Below are 26396 nucleotides of genomic sequence, written 5' to 3'. Positions count from 1 at the left end.
TGAGGTTGCTTCCAGGAGGCCCGTGTGCTGGGGGAGAGCATACTGCTGTTGTCCTTCCCCCCAGGGAAGGATGTGCCTGCGTTCACAGGGGCCCTGCCCTCATTCCCCAGCCCCATGAGGGGCACAGAACAGGGCAGCCTCACACCCCTCTTCTTTGCCCGCAACTCCTGCCCTCCGGAGCAGAGGACGTGGCTGCGCGCAACAGAACTACAACACCCAGCAGGCCCCAGGTGCGATCGTTTCCATTGCGCATGCGCCCTGCCCTCCCCCGTGGGTCTGTCAGCTGAGGCTGGGTTGGCCTGGGGCTGAGATGCTGGCGGCGCGAGGAGCCATGGCCAGTGAGTGACTCTCCCTCGTGGGGCAGGGGGGCCGACTGCGCCGCCCGTGAGTGCGCGTGCGCGGGGAGAGGGGTCTCCAAGAGCAGCTCCCACCCCGGAGGCGCAGGGGCGGGGGCGCTTCCTGCGTGTGCCTGTAATATCGGGTTCCCATCCCCCCGCACGGCCCAGGGGGCTTGGCTGCCTCTGGGAGGGAGAATACATGTAAATCTACCTGCTGCCCCCCAGTCTCCTTCCCCCCATGGGGCTCCTGGCTTCCTGCTCCCCCACAGCACCTCCCCCCTCTGCCCCCCAACCTCTTTCCCCCATGGGGCTCCTGGCTTTCTGCTCCCCCACAGCACCTCCCTCTCTACCCCCTAACCTCTTCCCCCCCATGGGGCTCCTGGCTTTCTGTGCCCCAACAGCACCTCCCTCTCTGCCCCCCAACCTCTTCCCCCCCCCCATGGGGCTCCTGGCTTTCTGCTCCCCCACAGCACCTCCCTCTCTGCCCCCCAACCTCTGCCCCCCCCCATGGGGCTCCTGGCTTTCTGCTCCCCCACAGCACCTCCCTCTCTACCCCCTAACCTCTTCCCCCCCCATGGGGCTCCTGGCTTTCTGTGCCCCAACAGCATCTCCCCCCTTTCCCCCCCAACCTCTTCCCCCCCATAGGGCTCCTGGCTTTCTGCTCCCCCACAGCATCTCCCCCTCTGCCCCCCAACCTCTTTCCCCTCCATGGGGCTCCTGGGTTTCTGCACCCCAACAGCACCTCCGCCCCCCAACCTCTTCCCCCCCCCATGGGGTTCCTGGCTTTCTGTGCCCCAACAGCACCTCCCCCTGCCCCCCAACCTCTTCCTCCCCATGGGGATCCTGGCTTTCTGTGCCCCAACAGCACCTCCCCCCTGCCCCCCAACCTCTTCCTCCCCATGGGGATCCTGGCTTTCTGCGCCCTAACAGCACCTTCCCCTCCGCCCCCAAACCTCTTTCCCCTCCATGGGGCTCCTGGCTTTCTGCGCCCCAACAGCATCTGGCTCTCTGCCTGCTTCCCCCACCAACCTCCTTTCCCTCGCCCCCCCATGGGGCTCCTGGCTTCCAGTTCCCACATAGCACCTCCCTCTCTGTCTGCTTCCCCCACCAACCACCTTTCCCTCCTCCCCATGGGGCTTCTGGCTCCAGCTGCCCAATGTGCCCGATCTGTCTCCCAGCCTGCCGTCTTTGGTACTTTTTTCCTTTCCTCTCTTCTCCCCTGGTAGACCACAGTCAGCTATGTGGTGGGAGGGGGAAAGTGGGTCTGAGAGTCTATAATCTACTTGAGTCTCATTGTGTTCTCTTCCTCTCACACCAAGTTCTTATTTTTTATTTTCAGTTGTATGGGATGTTGGATGCTGCCAAAGGCAGGATCCTGAACTAGATCATCTGATAATCTGATCGGGTGTGTTAGATGTTGACAATTTTAAGCCTTCAAACCATTTCACAGACTGTTACACTAAGGTTTGTGAAATATTAAAGGCACACAGGATTAAGCAGGCTTGTGCATTCTGCACTTAGCAACAGAGTGGTAGAAGGTTATTGGGCTATATATTGGTAGTTCTGAACATGAAGTGTTTTCAAAGACTTGGTCTCCAATTTGTTTAGCTTCTGATATTTCATAAAGCTGAAGGATGCTTTGTAGGGATGCAAAGATGAAGCAGGGTTGGCTTGTGCCGGCAGCTGAGCAGTCTGCATACCTGGAGACCTGAATCCATCCCTTATGATTTCTTTTGGTGTATTTTCTGTAGATGCCAAGACATAGAAAATTAATATAATTGTCTGTACTTCTATTAGTCTTCCATCTAAAGATCTTAATATGCTTAAGAACATTAATTTAATTTATGAAGTCTCATAACTCATAGTGAGGTGGGTAAGCTTTATTATCTCCATTTCACAAACTGAGAAACTGAGGGCACAGAAAGGTTAACTCAAGTGACTTGCCCAATGTTTCACAGTTTGGCACTTAAACATCATGCCAGGCTATTCAATTTCTGCACTGTGCACGCTCTTGCTCTCTCTGTTATTCTGTCCGAATAACTGAGATTTTGTTGAGGTATAAAGTCTGTTTTTATTTCAGTGAGCAAATTTTCTAAAATTGTTTTCTGAACTTTCAGAGGAAGGGAGAGGAGTTGAGAACACCACAAATTCTTGCCATTGTTAAACAGACTCTGAGGTCGGATGCGTTCCTGTGTGTTTAAAAATTCAGTGAAGTTTTATTTACTCAGTAAAACAAATATTAAAACAGCCTCCAGTGTGAACTGTGACATAGTGAGGATTTTATCATTTGCTTGACCTTTAGCACTCATGAGCTTGGCTAGTAATGGGTGACTGAAGGTAGAAGAAGGTCTTTGACTGAAGATATGTTACATTTTACAAGCAGCACAGCTGCAGGTACGCCATGGTAGCATAGACACTTGCTGCAGTGACAGGGTTTTTCTCTTGCTGTAGTAAATCCACCCCCTAAGAATTCTTCTGTTGACCTAAGTGTGGGTATGTCTATACTACAAGCATTTCAGTAGCAGCACTGCCTGAGCTCTGCCACTGTAGTGTAGATACTTACTATAGCAACAAAAGAGGTTTTTCCATCACTGTAACAAATCCACCTCTCCAAGAGACACCACCTAGGTCAATGGAAAAATTCTTTGGTCAGCCTAGCTGCATCTACAGTGGGGGTTAGTTCAACCTAAGTAAGGCCATGTCTATGCTTACAAGCTTACAGCAGTACCAATATAGCTGTGCCGATGTAAGCGCGCATGTGTAGCCATGTTATGCCGATGAGAGCTCTTCCATCGACATAACGCCAGTTCAACGAGAGTGCCTCCCGCCGACATAGCACTGTGCACACGAGCGCTTATTCTGGCAAAATTTATGTCACTCACAGGCGTGTTTTTCACCCCCCTGAGCGACAAAAGTTTTGCCAACATAAGCGCTCGTGTAGACATGGCCTATGTGGCACAGGGGCCTGAGTGTTGTAGCTAGGTCAACCTAAGTTTTAGGTGTAGACCAGGCCAGTATCTATACCACGGCTTAGGTCAGCTTAACTATGTCTTTCGGGGTGTCAGTTTTTCACATCTCTGAGCAATGTAGCTAAGGTGACCTAAGTTTTAGGTGTAGACCAGGCCTGACTCTTCTTGGCCCAGTCCTCTCTTCTCTGGGACCGGTTTTTGCTCTCTCTCACCTTTTTGAAGTGAGGTTTATCATTGCTCTTTCCTGACCCTGTACTTATCTTCCACAATGGGGATGGAAGGGGTGGGAGGCAGTTCTTTGAGGTATTTTTCTTCTCCCGGTTCTGGTCTATTTCCTTTCAATGTCTATGGGCATTTTTATTGTCAGTAGGCTGGACAAACGTTTTTCTGAAGCCTGAGTTGTTTTTTGCGAATACAGACTAACACGGCTGTTACTCTGAAACCTGAGTTGTTCTGAGACTCAAGCTAATGGTGGAAGGAATTCTAAAGAAAGCTAATGAACTCTGCATAACACTTGATTAAGGACTGGCTTTGTGGAGTGTGTGCTGGACTAGAAAAAAGCACAGTAAATAAAAGTCTGCTAACCCACATCATTCAGAGGACCCTGTTAAGGTGTCATCTAGTAGAAGTTCAAACAAGCACAGTTTTGCTTGCCGACTACACAAACTAACATTGCTGTGTAACTCCTGGGTCAATCTTCTGTCTTGATAGGGGTATAACTGAATTGTAAATGTGTTATCTTTACTGTTAGATATGTTTTTGCATTAATTTTGCCAAGGATGAGAGGGGGAAAGAAAGCCATTAATTTTGTATAAGACTTTGTGCTTAGCCCAAAATATGAGTTCACTATCTCTGTATAAAATGCCAGTTCAGTTGACATGTTCCGAAAAGGTAATTCTTAAGCAGAGGAGGTAGGTTGGGAGGGAAGAAGCAGACTCAGAAGAGACCAATGGTTGTGAAATGGATAGAAAAGACAAGAAAAACACCATTAGGACTGGCATCTGACCACTGCTAAACTGAAAGAGACAAGACAGGTGAGGTAATATCTTTTATTGGACCAACTTCTATTGGTGAGAGAGGCAAGCTTTCAGGCTCCACTGAGCTTTTCTTCAGGTCTGGGAAAGGTACTCCGAGTGTCAGAGCTAAATACAAGGTGGAACAGATTGGTAAGCATAAGAAGTTAACACATGTTGCAAGAAACAATTGCCCACTTCATTTTGAATGATTTCTTGCAATATGTGTAACTTTCCTGTACCTGAAGAAGAGCTCTGTGGCGCTTGAAAGCTTGTCTCTTTCACCAGCAGAAGTTGGTCCAATAAAAGATATTTCCTCACCCACCTTGTATCTCTCATCCTGGGACTGATATGGCTATAGCAACACTGCAAACACTATTAAACTCTCATTTTTGGACTCGTGCACTTAAAAGCTCCCCATTCCTTATACAGGATTTTGCCTGAGAACTTGGACAGAGCGTGGTCCGGTGTTTAGTGGGTTTCCTTCCTACGAGTCTGTCCAGTTTGAATTAACATTTGAGTTTATGGTTGTTAAACTGACGGAAGTCTTGGTGCTGTGCAGCTCCTACCTATTGGAAGAGCTGGTTGCCGCTCACATGCATGACTCCTCTTGGTACAGTGGTATCTCCAGAGGCAGCTGCAGGATCCTCCCCACACTTATTTGGAAGTGGTCTGTGTAGTAATTAAGTACATCAGGATAGGTGCAAATTTTATTATTTGTTCAACTCCTTTTTAAAAGCTCTAATTTATAAGTGTTTTAGCAAAGCTGCATTGGCTAATTATTTGTCTTCTCTGTCTTTAGACTTCCGTCTGGCGCTAATCCAACTTCATGTATCTACTGTCAAATCAGATAATCTGAACAAAGCTTGTGGCTTGATAAGAAAAGCAACAGCACAAGGAGCAAAAGTTGTCGCTCTGCCTGTGAGTATTGACCAAATCTCAAACTACTATGCCACACACCCCCACAGACACCTGTTTTTCTTGGGCCAACTGTGCACTAAAAAGTTAGGTCAACTCAACTATGTTGCTATGGGGTGTGAAAAATCCACCCCCTTGAGCAATGTAGTTAAAGTGACCTAATCCCCAGTGTAGACAGAAGAATTCTCCCGTCGTTGTAGCTACAGCCTCTCTGGGAGATGGGTTAACTTCAGCAATAGGAGAACCCCTCCTCTCACTGTAGTGTCCACACTTAAGCACTACAGTGGTGCAGCTGCAGCGGTTTCAGTGTAAACATAGTCTTGAATTGGTCAAGTACTAATTTCTGTCTCATTCCTGGTATGCTAAGGTTCTCTGAAGTAATAGAGTTAAATAATAATGAGCCTTGTTAGGTGTTAATGTCACATGTAAGAAACTTAAGCGTACAACGAGAGTTGGCTGGAACTAGCAGGTCTTCTTTACATGGGGCCAGATTCTGATCTCCATTAAACTAATTTAAATCCAGAGTAACTCCATTAACTTAAATCAATTTACTATGGATTGATAATGGTGTAGTCAAGATGCGAACCTGGACCTTTTTGTTCTTTTCCTTTTCTGTTTTTCTTTTTGTCACTCTGCTGGTGCAGAAGTATTATGTGCTGCAGCAGCAGAGAGAGAAGGTGGTTCTCCAAAAGAAGAATATTTCTACACAGGTGGGAGAACATGAGATTCCCATGATTCTGTGCCACATTCCCTTTTGCTTCTCTCTCCAAATGCACGCTCAGAATGAAGAAGTGAAACCAAATGGATTCAGATCTTTCTTGTGGCTCTTTAGTTGCAGAATTTCCTGGCCCTAACATTCATACAAAAAATGCCTTTTAAAACACGAGAGCTGTGTTTGCTCCCAGGAAGAATACACAGTTAAAAATAGGTTTTGAGACTTGCATCCAGCTAGGGAAATGTGTTCTGATCCAGATATTTCACCTTCCTATGCTTGAACTCTTTTTTTGTGGTTGATCTCCATGGGTGGGGTCATGATTTCCTTAAAACCTACTAATGGCTCCTGATCTTTCTAATTTGTATCCTCTTACCCGTCCTTTTGCCTTCTTTTGTTCCTCATCTAAGGCCATGTCTATATGTACAGCGCTGCAGCGGCTGTTGCCAATGGGAGAGAGCTCTCCCGTCAGCATAAAAAAACCCATCTCTTTGAGTGGCAGAAGCTATGTCAGTAGGAGAAGCTCTCCCATTGTGCACACAAGCGTTTATGTCAGTGTAACTTACGTCGCTTGGGGGGTAGTTTATTCACACCCCTGATCGACATAAGTTATGCAGATATAGGCTGAGTGTGGATATAGCCTAAGGGACAGCACTTGCAGCAGTGACTTTTCTAATGCATCTATGAGCTTTTTTTCTCTTACAAGGCCTATGTGTTAATCCTCTGCTGGGCAATGAATGCAGGACTCAACAGTACAAAGTTCTTGGCAGAGTGGACTCTAAATCTAACTTTTTGATTGGAAACGTTTAGCTCTCCTATTATTCGGAGAGTAAGTGTTACAGGCAAACTTCCCTGCTCAGTTGTGCCAATGCAGCTCTCACATAACAAATACGACCTTTGATTTTGCTGTACTTGGCCTCCTACACTGAGTTTACCAAATGTTGGCTAGTTTTGCATGTGTGCAAATGCTAAGACCACCAGATTAATTTCTTTAAAGTGAAGGTGTAAGAGAGCATAGCTCACTGTGGGCTTGTCTTCCCGTACGGTGCTATAGCAGTGTAGCTGGACTGGTGCATCTGCACTGCCATAGCACTACGTGAAGATGCTACTACGTCGACGGGAGAACATCTCCTGTTGACAGAGTTAATCCACCTCCCCAAAAGGCAGTAGCTATGTCGATGGGAGAAGCTCTCCTGTTGACATACCACTGTCTATATGGGGGGGGGGGTTAGGTCAGTATAACTATGTCGCTCAAGGGCGTGGATTTTTCACACTCCTGAGCAACGTAGTTCTACGGATATAGATTTGTTGTGTAGACCTGGCCTTGAATTGCTCATCAGTTGTGTCTGACAATTCCAAAGCACTGTACAAATGTAATTGAATTAAGCCTCATGGTACCACTGGGACGTAGGCAAAACATATTATTCCCTCACCATTTTTTTTTTTCTTTCATTTTAAACAGATGGGGAAACTGGTACACAGAGAGCTGAAGGGACTGTCTCAGGTTCACATAGTAATTCTGTGCAGAGCTAGGCCCGGCACTGATGGCTGACTCCCGGTCTCGTGCTTACACAGCAAGACCACTTTCATCAGTCCTACACCCCTTCTAGTGGACTTTAGAGCTGCATTGTGCTGTTTGCCACGTGGCATAAAACGTTTGACTTTGTGGGGAGAGGGCCACTGTTCTCATTACACATTGACTGCTTGTTAACTTTTTTCCCTTTCAGTCCTGAACAGAGAAATGTCGAGGCCAAAATCAAGTAATAATATTTATAAATAAATATTAAAAATTTAAATACAGCTGCAGCTGTTGCAATTTTGTTACAGCATTGAGTTATTGTGTAACCCTATAACTTATCCCATTCTCACCGGTATGTAGCTCCTGTGTTACTCAGCTCCTCATTCTGGTGCTTTGATTCTTGTTGCCCTAGCAGCACTAGTTGGGTTGATAATATCAATATAATAGTAAAGGTCTGCTATCCAAGGAGGAATCAGCAATGAGGGAAAAAAGGGTTGGGTTGTACAACAATTAGTCCAGTGTTGGCTCGTGGGTTATAAGGCTGGAAATGACCACTGTGATAATCTAGTCCAGCGTTTTCCAAATTGGGTATCGGGAGTGGGGCATGGACAGACATTTGAATTGCTCTCCACAGTCTCAGCTTTTTTTTTTTAAAAAGTTAGTCTCTAGAGTCACAGATTGTTAAGGCCAGAAGAGACCACGATGTTCATCTAGTCTGACCACCTACATAGACATAGAACTTCACACAGTGATTCCTGCGTGAAGCTACATAATGTGTGAATTTTCTAGATTGGTGACTTCAGCATTCATATATATGTCACAAAATTTTAGAAGGATATTCCAGTCTTGACTTAAAGACCTCAAGTGCTGGAGAATCTAGCACAATCCTTGGGCAGCTTTCCCAGTGATTAATTTACCCTGAGTGTTAAGAATTTGTACCTTGTTTCCAATTTCAATTTTTCTAGTTTCAACTTCCAGTCATTGGAGGTCAAAGGAGAGCAGAAACTTGGTCCAACTAACCAAAGGGTACATAACTCTCTCTCTGGCTGACAGTAAATCTTAGCGATGGACTAAGGACACAGCTTGCTGGGCAAATAGTATTTAACAGATTGCTTTGGAAGGCCTAGAGGAAGGAAAAACACCTTAGAAAATAACTTGTGTTTGTAAAAGCACTCTTTAGAACGTGGGCTATGCACAGCCACAAATTCCACAATGCTGATGGGGTCTTCAACCATAACTTTTCAAACTAGCCACTGGGGGGACCAGATAGCTTAGAGTAACAGTAACAGGAGATGTTTCAGAGTAACAGCCGTGTTAGTCTGTATTCGCAAAAAGAAAAGGAGTACTTGTGGCACCTTAGAGACTAACCAATTTATTTGAGGATAAGCTTTCGTGAGCTACAGCTCACTTCATCGGATGCATACTGTGGAAAGTTTAGAAGATCTTATATACACACAAAGCATGAAAAAATACCTCCTCCCACCCCACTCTCCTGCTGGTAATAGCTTATCTAAAGTGATCACTCTCCTTACAATGTGTATGATAATCAAGTTGGGCCATTTCCAGCACAAATCCAGGTTTTCTCACCCCCCCCCCCCCCCACACACACACACAAACTCACTCTTCTGCTGGAATAGCTTATCTAAAGTGACCACTCTCCTTACAATGTGTATGATAATCAAGGTGGGCCATTTCCAGCACAAATCCAGGGTTTAACAAGAACGTGGGGGGGGGGGGGAGGGTTAGGAAAAAACAAGGGGAAATAGGCTGCCTTGCATAATGGCTAAGCCACTCCCAGTCTCTATTCAAGCCTAAGTTAATTGTATCCAATTTGCAAATGAATTCCAATTCAGCAGTTTCTCACTGGAGTCTGGATTTGAAGTTTTTTTGTTGTAAAATAGCGACTTTCATGTCTGTAATCGCGTGACCAGAGAGATTGAAGTGTTCTCCGACTGGTTTATGAATAAAAAGAAAAGGAGTACTTGTGGCACCTTAGAGACTAACCAATTTATTTGAGCATGAACTTTCGTGAGCTACAGCTCACTTCATCAGATGTTCATGCTCAAATAAATTGGTTAGTCTCTAAGGTGCCACAAGTACTCCTTTTCTTTTTGCGAATACAGACTAACACGGCTGTTCCTCTGAAACCTGGTTTATGAATGTTATAATTCTTGACATCTGATTTGTGTCCATTTACTCTTTTACGTAGAGACTGTCCAGTTTGACCAATGTACATGGCAGAGGGGCATTGCTGGCACATGATGGCATATATCACATTGGTGGATGTGCAGGTGAACGAGCCTCTGATAGTGTGGCTGATGTTATTAGGCCCTGTGATGGTGTCCCCTGAATAGATATGTGGGCACAGTTGGCAACGGGCTTTGTTGCAAGGATAGGTTCCTGGGTTAGTGGTTCTGTTGTGTGGTATGTGGTTGTTGGTGAATATTTGCTTCAGGTTGCGGGGCTGTCTGTAGGCAAGGACTGGCCTGTCTCCCAAGATTTGTGAGAGTGTTGGGTCATCCTTCAGGATAGGTTGTAGATCCTTAATAATGCGTTGGAGGGGTTTTAGTTGGGGGCTGAAGGTGACGGCTAGTGGCGTTCTGTTATTTTCATTGTTAGGCCTGTCGTGTAGTAGGTGACTTCTGGGAACTCTTCTGGCTCTATCAATCTGTTTCTTCACTTCCGCAGGTGGGTATTGTAGTTGTAAGAATGTTTGATAGAGATCTTGTAGGTGTTTGTCTCTGTCTGAGGGGTTGGAGCAAATGCGGTTGTATCGCAGAGCTTGGCTGTAGACGATGGATCGTGTGGTGTGGTCAGGGTGAAAGCTGGAGGCATGTAGGTAGGAATAGCGGTCAGAAGGTTTTCGGTATAGGGTGGTGTTTATGTGACCATCGTTTATTAGCACTGTAGTGTCCAGGAAGTGGATCTCTTGTGTGGACTGGACCAGGCTGAGGTTGATGGTGGGATGGAAATTGTTGAAATCATGGTGGAATTCCTCAAGGGCTTCTTTTCCATGGGTCCAGATGATGAAGATGTCATTGATATAACGCAAGTAGAGTAGGGGCATTAGGGGATGAGAGCTGAGGAAGCGTTGTTCTAAATCAGCCATAAAAATGTTGGCATACTGTGGGGCCATGCGCGTACCCATAGCAGTGCCGCTGATCTGAAGGTATACATTGTCCCCAAATGTGAAATAGTTATGGGTAAGGACAAAGTCACAAAGTTCAGCCACCAGGTTAGCCGTGACATTATCGGGGATAGTGTTCTTGACGACTTGTAGTCCATCTTTGTGTGGAATGTTGGTGTAGAGGGCTTCTACATCCATAGTGGCCAGGATGGTGTTATCAGGAAGATCACCGATGGATTGTAGTTTCCTCAGGAAGTCAGTGGTGTCTCGAAGGTAGCTGGGAGTGCTGGTAGCGTAGGGCATTTCAACTCAAGGTTGCTGATTCAAATTGTTACCAGATTGGGAAATATGCAGAAATTGTTACCATCTGTTTGGCCTTTGTTAAATGAGCTAGTGGTATCTCTTCAGTTTCCAGTGCAAAATTGTTCACATTAAACGACTATCAGGGTTGGTGCCAATTGTTAATCTTCCTCTGGCCTGTATATTAGCTTATGAGTAACCTCATAGGCCCTCAGATATTATGTTGATGAGGGCCATTTAAGTACCTAGATAGAGAGGTTTCAAAGGCCACACCTTCCAGTAGTGCTTTCAGATTTTAATTTTGTTTCTTTGTTTTCCACTTCTAGGAATGTTTTAACTCTCCCTATAGTACTAAATATTTTCCTGAATATGCAGAGAAAATCCCTGGTGAATCCACGCAGAAGCTCTCAGAAGTTGCAAAAGAGTGTGGCATCTATCTCATTGGAGGTAGCTTTTTTTCTTAGTGTTTGTCTTCTGAGTTTAAATTCAGGTCTTAGTTTGGGAGCAGCACAAGCATTGCTTGCTTATTTGTGTAGCTGGATTGTCACTATATGTAATTGTTGGAAATCTGTCTTCTCTTCCTAATAAAGGATCCATTCCAGAGGAGGATGCTGGGAAGTTGTATAACACCTGTACTGTTTTTGGACCTGATGGTGCTATGTTGGCTAAGCACAGAAAGGTAAGAGAAGATAGAAGCGTTTTGTTATCAGTGGGTTTTTCTTGATTTGGCTGTGGCTGATATTTGGCTGTGTTGTGTAGTAGTGATAGCTGCTTTGTTTTTAAGTCTACATCTAGGTTTCTAAAAGGAAGCCAACATCCACAGACTTCACAAATGAATATGAAGAACAAAAGAGGTAGTAGTTATGAGAATACATTGTGCAATCATTTCATTATTATATATATGTAGTTTTCATCTGAGGATCTAAAAGAACTTTAAAAGGGGGGGGGTTAATATATTTGTTTTACAGATGAGGTAGGTGAGGGGCAGAAAGGTTAATTAGCTTGCCCAGTGTGACATGGCAAATCAGTGTTAGAACTAGAGTTCACACTGAAGTCAATGGCAAACTTTCCATTGATTTCAATGGGGGTCAGGATTTTACTCTGTCTCCTGCCTCTCATTCCATTGCTCTGTCTGTCTACAAACCCATGCTGTCACTATTTTTGCTATTACTATAACTGTTTGTTGTAAATAGATTTTTGGATTAATTTAGCCTTTTTTGTGTTCATAGAAGTTTGGATTTTTATGTTCTTATTCACTATTTGGTGAACAATTACAAAGAGTTTGTCAACAAATTTAATCTGCTGGGTTGTTCGCAAGCTGTTCACTTCCGCTCTCTGCTGTCTATGGTGAGCAATAGGTCACCCAAGTCATACTTGTGTATTGTCTGCTCCCTGATTGGATGTTAGAAACTTTCTATACAGGACAATAGCAAATAATAGATCCCCTTGTTTGCACACAGATACCCTGGCTCCCATGAGAATACAAGTGTTTGTCTGAAGAACACCCATTGACCAAAAACTTGTGTGAAGAATATCGCTTTCTTATGAATAGTGAATAACAAGAGGCGCACAAACATTGTCACATTGAACAGTAATTCAGAACTTGATTGAATTAGGCGCTGTTCAGCTAGGTCTAGTATTCAGCCACTCACCTATTCTGTTGCCCAATACAACATAACTGCTGCACTTGGGCTACCCTGTTAGATGATGTCACTTTAAAGTTATTTTCTTTTCTTCATTATTTTTTTTTGTAGGTGTTGGGAATGTTTGTGTAGTTGGGTTTGTACTGGGAGTTGAAGCTTGTACTGGGCCATTATTTTTTTATTGTTTAATACCTGTGTAGCATAGCACCAAGAGGCCCCCCTTTTGCTAGGTAGAGGCAGAGCTGGTCTAAGATTTTTGGGGCAAAAGCCCCAGTCCTGCAATCACTTGTGCATGTGACTAGTCAGAATGAGTTTGATGGAACTTCTTGACTGTGGAAAGTTACTTGCCTGGGTAAGTTTTGCAGGATCGGGGTTAAGACCATGTTATCATAATTATCCTTCTCTTTGAACCAAGGTCTCAGATTTTACTTACAACTTCAATGTCAGGGTAATTTAAGTGTCTTTTAATATGTACATATCCCTTTGGAAGGTAGCTCATCTAATCTAGTCTAGTATAAATGAGTGAGGACAGAAACTAATAAGTATAGTTAAATAGAGGAACAGGTTGCCTATGGAGGTTATGGAATCCCCATCTTTGAAGATTTTTAAGAATAAGTTAGACAAACACTTGTTGGGGATGGCTAGGTCAGCAGTTCTCAAACTGGGCTGGGACCCCAAAGTGGGTCATGACCCCCTTTGAATGGGGTCGCCAGGACTGGCTTGGACTTGCTGAGGCCCGGGGCTGAAGCCGGAGCCCCACTGCCCAGGGCCGAAACCAAAGCCTGAGGACCTCAGCCCTGGGTGGCGGGGCTAAGGTTGCAGGCCCCCTGCCTGGAGCTGAAGCCCTTGAACTTCAGCTTTGGCCCCCCTGCCTGGAGCAGTGAGGCTCAGGCTTTGCTCCCCTCTCAGAGCAATGGGGCTCGGGTGGACTCAGGCTTCAGTCCCCCCTCCGGGGTTCGTGTAGTAATTTTGTTGTCAGAAAGGGGTCACGGTGCAATGAAGTTTGAGAACCCCTAGCCTAGGTATACTTAATCTGGCCTCAGCATGGAGGGATGGACTAGTCGTCCCTTCTAGCCCTACATTTCTATGATGAACAGAGTAGATAAAATCCTACTGCTATTTCTGAATGACTCTTTTCATGAAGAAATTAGAGAGCCCCAACAGGAGTTGTTTATTATTTGTTATGTCTTTAGCTAGTTTTACATAGTTTCTATTACTGCATCATACCAAAGACTTCATTTTATCTAGTAAGCAGTATTAAAAACTGGCATATGGATTAACTGGTGCACATTGTTTAAAAGGCATAGACGTTTTTTCAAATAGTTTAGGAAATGTATACACAAATCCAGGACAGGCTTTTGCGCTAAAAAATCTTGCCACAGTCCCAAAATACTAATTCAATCTAAAAGAATATTTGATTGTGATTCTGATAAGGCACTGGTCTAGGATAATAAAATAGGCTAGAGCCGTGGTTCTCAACAAGGGGTATGTGTATCCTTGGGGTTATGCAAAGGTCTTTCGGGGGTACACTCATGTAGATATTTGCCTAGTTTTACAACAGGCTACATAAAAAGAATTAGCAAAGTCAGTACAAACTACAGTTTCATACAATGACTTGTTTGTACCGTTCTATATACCGTACACTGAAATGTAAGTACAATATTTACATTCCAATTGGTTTATTTTATAATTATATGGTAAAATGAGAAAGTAAGCAATTTTTTTGTAGTAGTGTGCTGTGACACTTGTATTTTTATGTCTGATTTTGTAAGCAAGTAGATTTTAAGGGAGGTGAAGCTTGGGGGTACACAAGACAAATCAGACTCCTGAAAGGGGTACAGTCTGGAAAGGTTGAGAGCCACTGGGCTAGAGGATCCATAAGTTTAACATAGGCTCATACACAGTAGGGAGAAATCCTTGTTAATATCATTGTGCTGAATAATTTGTAAGGAGTGTCTTGGGTTATTTTTGAAACAGATTCATTTATTTGACATTAACGTTCCTGGGAAAATCCGGTTCCAGGAGTCAGAAACTCTGAGCCCAGGGGACAGTTTCTCTGTGTTTGATACTCGTGAGTATAAGAGAATCAGTTATCTTTCTAATGGGCCCTAATAAAATGACTGCAACCACCATCTTGACATTGTTTTACCGTAGCAGTAGTATTTATGTCAAAGTGTGCTACGCATTTGACAAACAGAGGAAGATAGAGAGTGCATTTTTCAAAAGCATCAAAGTCCTGTTATCAAATTAAGGAGCCTATCTCATTGGGAGTCAATGGGACTTAGGCTCCTAAATCTCCCAGATACTTATTGAAAAGTTTACCCATAGTCAAATCTATGATTTAAAAAGACAAAGACAGAGGGTGGTGGAAAGAGCTGCAACATCCAAACAAAATGATCTGAGCAGCGATAGACATGTATCATGTTGGTTCCATTCATTAAAGAAGATGGTTGTAATATTGTGTAACTAGAAGTCTTATACTTTAGTTGAACAAAAGGGTGAATTCTGTTTTTGTAAGGCCTCGTTTGGAGTGTTACACATGCCATGATCTGTATTTATAAATACAGTGGTATCTCACAGGAGTGATGTTGGTTTGTGGAGCCCTGGCTTTGCTCTTGTGGTTTGGAGTTCTGGTTCCATAATTCCCAGTTGCCTGTTCACAGATGGTGCCTAGACTACTGTAAGATTTCCTCTCCAATTGGAATGGAAAGAATGAGAAAAGCAATTACTGAAGCAGCTTTTCTGTGAGTGCTCAGTATTTCCATAGCACATACTGGCAGTTTACAAAATTAGTTTGAACAATGGAATCATTTTATTTAGGTCGTTTATATGGGCCTCATTACACCCAAAAGTTGTCTTTGAAAAAAATAAACAAAGTGTTGGACTAGAGCTGACAAATTATATCCTGTGAGGATGGCATGGTAGTGGAGATTTCAAATTTTCAGCTAACATAGCAGAAAGTCCCATGTGATTTGTTTTATATCCACTCCCAAGATGACTTGCTGCCTTAGGTGATGCTTGCACTTGCTATAATCCCCACCAAAATTACCCTGTCCCATTAACTGAGCTCTCTCCAAATTATCAAATATCCCTTGGGCTGTGGTCATCTTCTTGCAACACAATGGGTTGTGTATGGGAGAAATCTCTTAGCAACAACTTTGTTGTTGTTTCAGTGCATGTAGTTTGTGTTTTTTCTTTCCCATCTGTGTGCGTCATTGAGAAGTTGATCAATAATGTTTGAGACGATACCTATAAAACCAGACAGAGACATAACATGACAAGCTTTTAGTGGATATAGCTGCTTGATAAGGCAGATGTGACAGGGACTTCTTTCTATTCCCTAAAATAACTAACAATATCCACATTTTAAAAAAGAAAATTCTCAGACTGGTGCACTTTCTTGGGTAACACTTGCAGAAATTCACTGCAGGTACAGTGGTTGCAGATAAGAAAACACATGTCTAAAATCAGTGCACGTTTTTTGTGGTGGAAAGTATTGTACAAGAGCTTTCGTGATTGATGGATGGAGACCTGAGATTCCCTTCCTGCATTCAGCATGACAGTGACTTCTGTTTTGTGTCTCTTCTGTTTTGGGAACAGCATACTGTAAAGTGGGACTGGGGATCTGCTATGACATCCGATTTGCTGAGCTTGCTCAGATCTACGCACAGAAAGGTGAGGAAGTGTTGCTGAGTAAACTTGCCCAGATTTTGTACAGCAGGGGCTTGCCATTAATTGAGAGGTGACCCATCCATACAGAACTGTTTCAGAAAAAGTGTTTCTTGCTGTTCAATACACAGCTGCATACATAGGGTCAGACCCCATGATTATCCACAAACTGCATAGATAGCATCAGGAATAGCGCTCATGAGCTTCTGGTCCAAAAATACAGCTATCTGCTTGGCTAGTCAAAGGAGCAGTGTCTCTCATTGAGACAGTAGGGAGGCTCTGGTCCTACATGAATACATCAGAATATCAAAGATTGATGCATGCACCTATTCCTGTGAGCCAGTGCACAAAAGTATTCCCTGTGGTTTACTTGGTATAAGTGCATATACATACCCCTTTGTGGAGGTTCTGCATATTCTAACCTGTTAGGGATACTGATGTCTTTAAGTAAATACATTCAAAGGAACTTCCTCTCCTTTCCTCTTCTCTCCCAGCCCAGCCACACTGTTTTTCCCCCCCGGCTATGTGCCAGGGTTGATTCCCAGGCACTCAGCTACTGGGGAGGATGGAAAGTTCCTGGCTTAGGGGAAGCAGGACAAATCAGGACTCTTAGGAGGAATTGGTCCTGCTTTACCTCCCCGCATGCTGCAAACTACCCTCCAAAAGCCAGATTTGGGGGAGGGGAGTGAAAGGACTGCATGACTCATGACATAAAAGGGATGATGCACATCTTCATATAATGGTCTCTCTTCCCTTTCTTGCATGCTTTGATGAGCAGTGAAATAGTTAATAATGTTGCCATTTTAAAATGTTAGTACTGGGTTTCAGAATCATTGACCCATTGAGATAAATCAGGCAGTTCATGTCTCTGGGCTGTCACTTTAGGCTGTCTGCAGAGTCCAAGCATCTGATATTTGCTGCACAATATGAAGGTTTTCTTCACAACCATAAGGAGAAGAGACTTTCTCCTCTTTAAGGGAGAACTTAGATTCTGGAGAACAAGATGGCAGCTGCAACAGAAAGATACCAGTTCACTGAGTCACAGTGAACTGGACCAATCCTCCCTGGCCTGGCTTTTGAAAGGGATGTGGAGGAAACAGGTCACATGAAGAGGTGAGGATAAAGAGGAATAGTCCTGGATCTTGAGGTTGCCAGGGTGGGGAGGCACTGAGTTTAGCTGAGAGGATCCTGTACAGGAAATCTGAAGAGGACAATATTCTATCCTTGGAGGAAGGCACATCTGTTATAATATCTGGGGAGTGCTCCCAGAGGATGATAGGCAGCAAGTCTGCTGCCAGGCTGCTGTGAAGAGTCAATACCCCCTACACTTCCCAACTGTGTCATGGCTTTTAGCTGACTTGTCCTGTCCTTAATTACATCCATGCAACTTACAAACTTTAGACAATGTAGAAGTTAAAGGCCAGTGACCTACAAAGCATTTTAAAAATGAGAAAATATATCACTCCACGGTGACTGCAGCTGATGGAAGAACGTTGGGCCTTGTGCTACATACAGGAGAGAACTGGGTTTGTTAACAAGTCATGACAGCTGGGATCAGCCCTAGTAGTCCACATTTCTCTAGTGCCTTCCCTCTGAGGGTCTCAAAATACTTTCAAAATATTGATTTGATTTAGCCTCACAGCACACCTGAGAAGATGTATTGCCTACAGATGGGTTAACCAAGGCACGCAGACATTAACTTACTTGCCCAAGACCACACAGGAAGCCTTTAGCTAAGCGAGGACTAAAGCCCTGATTGCCTGTTGCTCAGACCATCCATCCCTGCCTATTACTTGGCAATAAATATAGCACTGAGCAGCATTGGTTTTGAGTGTCTAAACACCAGCTGCCCTCTTTTATTGGAAGGTGGGCCAAGTTTTAATAGCTAAGTACAAGTCAGATTCGTGGTGATCGAAGTGGTCAGGTAGCCTGTGCTGGCTGACTCCTAAAGCCACTACGCTCTTTGACACAACTTACCTGATTGACTGTGCATATTTCAGTGGTGCAGGGAAACTGCAGCTCTGAACTGCGATAACCATGCTTCCCCCATGACCATTCTTTTGTTATCTTATAATACCGAGGCATTCTTTTTTAACCAAGGTTGCCAGCTGCTAGTGTATCCGGGGGCTTTTAATATGACAACTGGACCAGCCCACTGGGAACTGCTGCAAAGAGGACGGTAAGAACTAAATAAAAGCCTTTCCCTCCTCTTCCTGAAAGGGATTGTTGAACTGACTCAGAATTTTGTTTTTAAACTGTATTATTTAATAAACAACTGGGCTTTGGTGTCACATGATTCTTTCTATCCTAACTCCCTTATGTCTGATAGGCCATACACAGCACCAAATCATTCCCACCATCAGTAGGAAAACTCTAATACTTCAGTCGTGATATAAACACCTTTGGGCCAATCTCTCAGATACCAAGCTCTGAGAAAGCACTTTTCATCTGTACACCTCCGAGTGCTTTACACAGAGAGGTAACCCAGATGGGGAAGCTTGAGGCACTGAGAGGGAGAAAGGGGTTAATTCTAAGAGTTGCTTGCTGTGATTTTTCCCAAGATCAAGCTGAGTCAGTGAAAGTCAGGAACAGAACCCATATCTCCTGAATCCCAGCACCGCTTAGTCACTTAGTTGGCATGTTGGCTCCTGTGTTACTGTCTAGATCCTGAAATGTAGGCAGTGGTTGGGATTCAGACTGAGTGTGATTCAACCAGCCATCCCTATTGAGCAAAGGACTTAAACTGGCATTAATGGGAGTTTAAATGCTTTGTGCCATTCAATCTGGTCCACTTGGCGTATAGAGATTTCTCCCATCCTGAGTCTCTGGATTTTTGCCTTGCTGACCTTCATGTTATTTATGGTTTTGGCTATTTTGTATTTCCTAAAATGCAGCAAGATGGAAAATCCACATCACCTCTTTGGCATAATTTTTCCTTCCCTTCTGTTTGTTTTTTTCAAATGCAGCGAATCTGTGGTGTACAAAGATGTGGACAGTAATTTTTTCTTGTCCTTCTTTGAATGCAGAGCGGTTGATAACCAAGTCTACGTGGCTACTGCATCTCCTGCTAGGGATGAGAAAGCATCTTACGTTGCCTGGGGACACAGCACTGTAGTAAACCCATGGTAAATGGAGAAGAATAACTGAATTTTTCTGCTAACCAAACTTTAAGGGATACTGTCAAACTTCTGTCTGAAAATGTTTCTACCTACTCTTAAAAGTATCATCTAAGATTCCTTTAACTGAAAATGACACACAGTTCTCTACTCTATTTTTACCATTAACTTTATGCATCTGACAGCACCTTATGTATAGCCACTTTGCTCTTTGTGGGGGTTTTTCACATAGCAAAAAGGAACGGAGAAACTTAGATAAAATGTGGTTGTAAAAAGACAGAAATTGTCTGGAGAATTCAGAGGTAGGGATTAGGCACCTGGGATTACTTCACCGATAAAAAAACATAGGCTGGATTTCAAGTTGTTCTTGTGTCCATCTAAGGAAATCTGTCATTAGTTTAGTTTAGTTCCTTAAGCTAATACCCAGCGGAATTGTGAAATAGCCATTAAAAGCAGGATAGTAAGAATATTTAACTTCCTGTGAGCTTGTGCAGCCTTTTTCTAACTAACTGACAGCCAAGTTATATTTTTCCTTTAAGTGTAACAAAAAGACTACAAAAATAAAATTACTGCTCAGTAGAAATATTTTAAAGCTAAAGGGAAGCAAACCTTTTACCGCAATGTGATCATGGCTGCTTAAACCAAACAAACTGGGTTTGGGTGAGTGATCAATATCCAATAACAAATAGGTTTAAAGTTTTCCTCTGAATATAACTGGAGCTGCAGTTGGCCCTTTGAAAGCTTTTTACCTGGATTAAAAACTAATCTCAGTGTATCAAACTCTGCATCATCCACTCTCTAACTAGCTTGATATTTTAAATTTTATTTACAGAGAAGAGAGAAAGATCCAGTTAAAAAACAATTGAGTATATACCATAGTCTTGGGAAGGATAAAACAATATATTCAAGTTGATTATCTCATCACATTCCACAAGAAATCTACTCATTTACGTGACACTTACGATAATTATCTGTATAAGAGAGAATATTAAAAACCAAACCACCATTCAGAAAAGTCGGACTGTGTGCAGAGTATTATGTGGTTAATTCCAAAGCTGAATCACCTTGGGAGCTGTCTACTAGAAACTCCTTAACTAGAGCTTTACAAGGCTTTGGCATCATAATCAAAGAATAAAATGAACTTGATCTTTGAGACAGAATTAGCAGGGTGTAGACCAGATAGCTCAGAGTGTATTCCATAAGCAGCAGTTATTTTCATCGACGAGCCTGAGTAGCTTTGGGTAAAATCAGGAAAAATATGTAACCAAGAATCTTTCTAGGCAATAATTACCATTTTTCTTCCAAATAATTAACTCCATTCATGTTACTCATCAGCTAGAAAACTGCATTCTAAGTTCTCGTGTAAAGCTGAAACCTGTTTATCTGATTGTTGGTGCCTCAGCCCTTTCACTCAGCACATAGTAATGCCTTTGCAGCTAACAGCAGAGATGGTGAAAAAGAAGTGTCTAGGATCAGTAATGTTTGTTTGTTAATCCGGACTTTAAAATATGCCTGCCTGGCTCCTTGCAATAACACACTAGTAGAATCTGAGATGGGAAGGACTTTTAGCTAGTCAACCCCCAGCATGAACAGTAGTGCTGGAGTATCAGGGGGCAGCCGTGTTAGTCTGTAGCCACAAAAACAGCGAGGAGTCCGGTGGCACCTTAAAGACTAACAAATTTATTTGAGCATAAGCTTTCATGGGTAAAAACCTCACTTCTTCAGATGCCAGTATTGCTGGAGAATATCTGATGCTAAACTGATCTTACAGATAAACTTTGCCTGTGTAGCAAAGACCATTTTTTTTCTTCATATAAAGTACTTTTAGATATATAGATTCAATGCTGGTTTGTCTACAGAGGATCCCTTCTTAACAAGAGCTATGTACAGCCTTATTCTACTAGAGAACTTGAACCTTTGAAATGTGAACTCTTTTTTACTTCAGATTGAAGTGGTGCAATGCATTCATGCTAGCCATCCTGTTTTGGTGCTCGCACACATCCATCCACTTGACTCTGTTGCAATGGTATGTTCTTCTAAGTACCTATCCTGCAGCTCCTTAAAGTGGTGGATTGTGGGAGATTGCTTAAGGTCTTGTGCCGTGTCCAGGAGGCTTCTGGGAGTGGGAGATCAAAAACCTGCTGTCTGCTCTGACACTGTAGTGGTGCAGAATGACATAGTGAGGAATACAGGAGTGCTGAGACCTACTCAGGGCAAGTGTTAATCATCAAAGTGCGGATACAATTATGGAGGGGAATCTAATGAGGGGCAGTCTTCATAAAGCACTGCAACTCCCGAATGACTTGCAATGTGTGCATTATGCTTGCTGATTTTTAAAAAAAATCTTCTGATCCAATTTCTCAGTCTTATTACTTAGATTCATTTTACATGTTTCTCAGTTAAAACCAAGTGCCCGTGGTATGCTCGAATCTGAAAGTGCTGTACAGTAGGGGAAACATTCTACTTTTCAGGCTCCCTCAGTCCCAAGAGAACTTGTGGGTGTGACCATGACCATGTGCTTAGATTAACTCTTAGATTGTATACTGGGGGGGCAGGGACCATCTTTTTGTTCTGTGTTTGTACAACACTCAGCACAATGGGGCCCGGGGCCCCGACAGGCTCCTAGGTGTTCCTGCAGTACAAATACTAAATAAATATTGTTTCATTTTGCAGGGGGGAAGTCATAGCCAAAGCTGGCACTGAGGAAACTGTTATCTACACAGATATAGGTAAGCCACTGGGTTTTTTTTGTTCTTTCTTCCCCACCAAAAAAAGAGGAAAAGAGAAACTGGAGTCAGTGAGGCTAAACCACAGGTCCCCAAACTGTGGGGTGCGCCCCCCTAGGGGGCACTGAGGGGGCCCAGGCCAGCCGCCATGGGGGGCAGGAAGTGCCACCCAGCTCAGCTCCTGGCTCCAGCTGCTGACCCTGCACCCAGGATCCCAGCTGCCAGCCCCAGCCTCAGCCCCCTTACCCCTGTCTGCGTCCCCCCCTCCAAGAGCTGTGGCCCCACAGAATGTGGGGCGGGGAGGGTGAACATGGGGGGACAGGAAGTAAGAAGTTTGGGGACAACTGGGCTAAGCAGACCAAAACCCTCTATAAGCTGGGCATCTTTGGGCTCATCTGACCCTATGCATTTAGATGTGGTATGTTCAAGTTTTATTTTCCTGTTTCTAAAGCCTTTCTGGTGAAAGGTGAGAGCCTCGTGGCCGGCCCTCAGCTTCAGAAACTGAAGGCTTCTAGTCATTCACAGAAACTGGTATAACACGGGTAGCAGCAATGCCAGACACTGCCAATCTGCCTCAACACCGACCTGGAAGGCTCTCCTCTAGGGGCAGAGGGAGCTCAGTCTCCATGAGCCATTCAGTCCTTAGCCTCTCTGCCAAGACCACTATATATGGTGCCTAGCCTTATCTGTGCCTTCCGGGGAACAGCTCCGCAACTCGACAGGCAATACAAGCGCTCCCCACTAGGCCTAAGTAGGCCCAGCTATCTCTCTACGAGTTTGGGATAGGCACCCTCCGACTGGCACCCTAGAGTGTCCAGCCCTATCCCCCTGGACACTCGCAGTATTCAGCTTCGCTACTTCCAAAGAAGCAGTGCACCCCAACTTATCAGTTACGCCTCCGATCACTGCTCTGCTTAACACACAGCACTTATGTTTGTAGTGAAAACAAGTAAAAGTTTATTTAATGAAGTATAGTGTGCGAGCACAGCAATTGAAGTGGCAGCAGGTTAGAAGTATTGGAAACAAATGGCTACATAGAAAATCATAACACAGATTCTAGAACCTAGACTTACTTAACTGGAGACTTTCCTGTCTTCGAGAGAGCAAAGCTCACGCAAAGTCCTTCCAGCATTTTACAGCCTGGGTTGGTTGTGATCTTCCATTCGTGATACAAATCACGCTGCCCGTTTGCCGCCTCGGTGAAGGATCCAGCATGTCTGTTTGCACCCCAGACATATCAGAACAAGCCTTACTGGTAAACCGGATCTCCCCTTTTCCCCCCAACTTATTTTGTAAATTTCCTCCCTTGAAGATTTCACAATCTCTTGATCAGCATTTGGCTCAGTATGCAAATAGGCATCCAGTGTGAGACATATGGTGCTCAATACATACGTGACCAGCGAGAGGGACAAGCCTATTACCCCCTGCTTTAAAGAAACCTGTCCTAGACGTGTCACCACCTGGGTACCTGCCTTCCAAACATAATTTTTAATATAGACACAACTCCTTAAGTATTATCTGTCCATGCCTTTTGCAGTGATTATGATGGCTACTGGCTCTGAATGGAAACCCCACAGGCCATCCTTTAGTGAATTATTATGCATATATCTGACCCCAGGGATCCCTGTGAAACTCTCTGCACCATGCCCTCTGCCAGTTGGCACCAAGAGATTTTTGGGTCACAGCGTCAGTTGTGATGATGGTTTTTGTGATCTAGCCATTGACCATCCACAAAAATGCACAGGCCCAGATTGGTCAAACCCATTCAGACAAGTTCCTGTTCACCTGACTTGTACAAGTCAGATAATGTACATATCTCCTGCCTTGCATAAGCATCAGGCTCTGTGTTTATGCACGCAAGTCAGGTGTACACAAATGCGTGCAGGTTTGAAAATCTCACTAATCCTTTTTCAGTTCCTCCAGCTCTGGACAGTCCCTTTCTCATGGATGTTTGTGTACAATGTGGTGCACGTGCTTTTTTCCAAGTATCAGTTGGAGTTTGTCTGAACAGTTTAACTTTTCACTTTTTACAGACCTGAAGAAGCTTGCAGAAATCCGCCAGCAAATCCCCCTTCATACTCAAAAGCGCTCAGATCTTTACAGCGTAGAGGCAAAGAGAGAGTGAGGCTTCATGCATACGGCTTCATGCATACAGCTCCATGCTCTTCAAAACTCAGCTCGAGAGCAGCTCCTTTGACATTTGCTTGTATCTTCAGACGGAACAAGACCGTAAAATAATCATTTTCACAAACTACAACTGACCTTGCATCCAATACCATACTGTTAAGCAAAAAAGCACATGCTAGTCTAATTCTGAAATGAACCCTAAGTGAAGCTGAATAGAGGTGGCTTGTGAGCTGGCTTTTCTCTCCTTTCATACTTTAGCTATTTCCTGGTACTTTACAAAGCCATGAGTTACTGCTGGGGCAGAGACTGGTGACAGACTAGGCTCCCAACTCAGCGATAGCTTTGCATGCAGCTTTTGAACACTGAACCTTGTCTAGCTGAGGAGGAATGCTGGCCAGGACCCTGCACTTTCTGAAAGTGCCATGACGCTTTTAGTTTCTACCCAAACGATTATTGAAGGTTTAGTATCTCAACTGTATTGGATAGGAGTGAGTCCTGCCATGAGGCTTGAACCCACTGCTTTGTGGTCCAGAGGTATGGCTAACACCGCCCCACTGACACATACTGAAGTTATATTTTCTGTATGCAATGATGTAAAATCAAAGGTTTCTTCTGTGCCTGTCACTGTCGTATCTAGGCATCAGATTAATAACTGACTTTTCTTCTCCTTCCTTTCTGCCCTGTGCATCCCAGCCCGTGCATAGAGGATCCCTTCCTACTACCATTTGCTGCTCCTTGAAGTTCTCTAGCACTTGCCTCTGTCTTCCTGCCTCAGGTTCTCTCTGGAGCCTATTGCTGTCAGCCCTTAGCTGGTTGCAGAGCGGGAGGGAGCTGCCATTTTATGCAGGATCCTTGCAACTGTGTTCAGCATCAGTATCTACCAAGTTAATTTTTGCACTGTTCTTTATATTAAACACACTATTATTCTAGGCTGGTGCTTGTGTTTAATGCAACAAGAGGAGCTGGCATGGATTCTTCTGCAACCTGGTGGTGGTGGTACAGCATCCTTTTGACAGGCTATAATAAACTCCAGTTAAACAAGATTGTGACTTTAGATGGCTCCTGGAATATTTTACCACCTTGCAATGTACAATAAAGCACTGATCAGTAGCCCTAATAGAGGGTGTGATCCTGCACCCCTCTGGGTGTGGAATTCCCTCTCATGGGGGAAGGGATTGCATGATTGGGCTTGTTTTAAATTGCAGATAATTAAAGCAAAACTAATATGTAAACAAGTGTCAGGGTAGCAATTTTGGTAAATAGGGTTAGTGGAAAATCTGAATAACTCCCCTCAAGAATGTGGGACACCCAGGATGAGAGAGGAGGTCATCATGCCGCCTCCTCTCCCCCCCTCATCATATTTGCTTTGGTCTCCCTGACTTCTGGAGTTCTCTGGACAATCTAGACCCATTCCCTTGTCACTTTAATAGCTACTTCTCAAGAGTTTGTAAGCAAGTGCCCAAACTCTTTTATGTAAACGTTTTTTAAAATGTAGTAGATCAGTAGTTTGTCACCATTAGCTCATCTAATAACAAGCTACTACTCCTCTTCACTGCTGTAAGCAATTGACTCACTCTTAGCCTTTACACAAGTCATTCAATTTAATTTCTAATTGAGTCTGAGTTAGTTTTGTAACTAAAGCCAGACTCCAGTAATGTAAACATACTAAAAATGAGGGGCCAAATTCTGCCCTGTGACACCAAGGAACAGCTAGAATATCTGCAATGGATTAATTCCAGATTTAGAGTAGTGCAACAAAGGTTTTAGGCTATTATGTCTTGTATAACTTCCACTTAGCAGGTAAGTAATTTTCCACCAAAACATGCTAATGATGGTGCAATTCCTGGCTTTGGCAGCTGGTGGTGCAAGTTTAGTGATGTGGAATTCCTTTTCTTTGTGTGGCAGAACTCAATGTGCACAGACTTTGACATACAGTACTACCTAAAGTGGCTTTTTTCTAATGGTTAATTATGGCTCCTGCTATTTTGAACTGAATAATTTGCAAGCAGAAGAGGTGGTTAGAAAGGTACCTTTTGCTGAGGAGCTTTTGGAAACAGGCCTATTGCTGGAATTTGATTTCTAAAGCAGAAAAAACAATTACTATTCTCGAGCAACATGTGCCTATGCCAGAGAGACACTGAGCAACTGAAAACAACTGAACAGGTGATTGCTGTACTAGCCAGCTGGGAAGAGATGCGGCCTGTCAGCTGCAGAGGATC

The 26396-nt window shown here is 43.9% G+C and overlaps 1 protein-coding gene across 1 annotated transcript; it reads left to right on the top strand.

Annotated features, from left to right (window-relative positions):
- The first annotated feature begins 232 nt into the window (after positions 1–232).
- NIT2 (nitrilase family member 2) lies at positions 233–25220 on the top strand. Its single transcript, XM_048816927.2, has 10 exons — positions 233–338; positions 5123–5241; positions 11223–11343; positions 11487–11575; positions 14517–14610; positions 16140–16214; positions 18309–18387; positions 19235–19333; positions 21998–22053; positions 24084–25220. Exons 1-10 carry the CDS (start codon positions 311–313, stop codon positions 24173–24175), a joined length of 852 nt encoding a protein of 283 aa, XP_048672884.1. The 5' UTR covers positions 233–310; the 3' UTR covers positions 24176–25220.
- The last annotated feature ends 1176 nt before the right edge of the window (positions 25221–26396 follow it).

Source organism: Caretta caretta, chromosome 1 (assembly GCF_965140235.1).
Source record: "Caretta caretta isolate rCarCar2 chromosome 1, rCarCar1.hap1, whole genome shotgun sequence".
NCBI lineage: Eukaryota > Metazoa > Chordata > Testudines > Cheloniidae > Caretta > Caretta caretta.
This window is presented reverse-complemented; position numbering and strand designations above follow the sequence as displayed.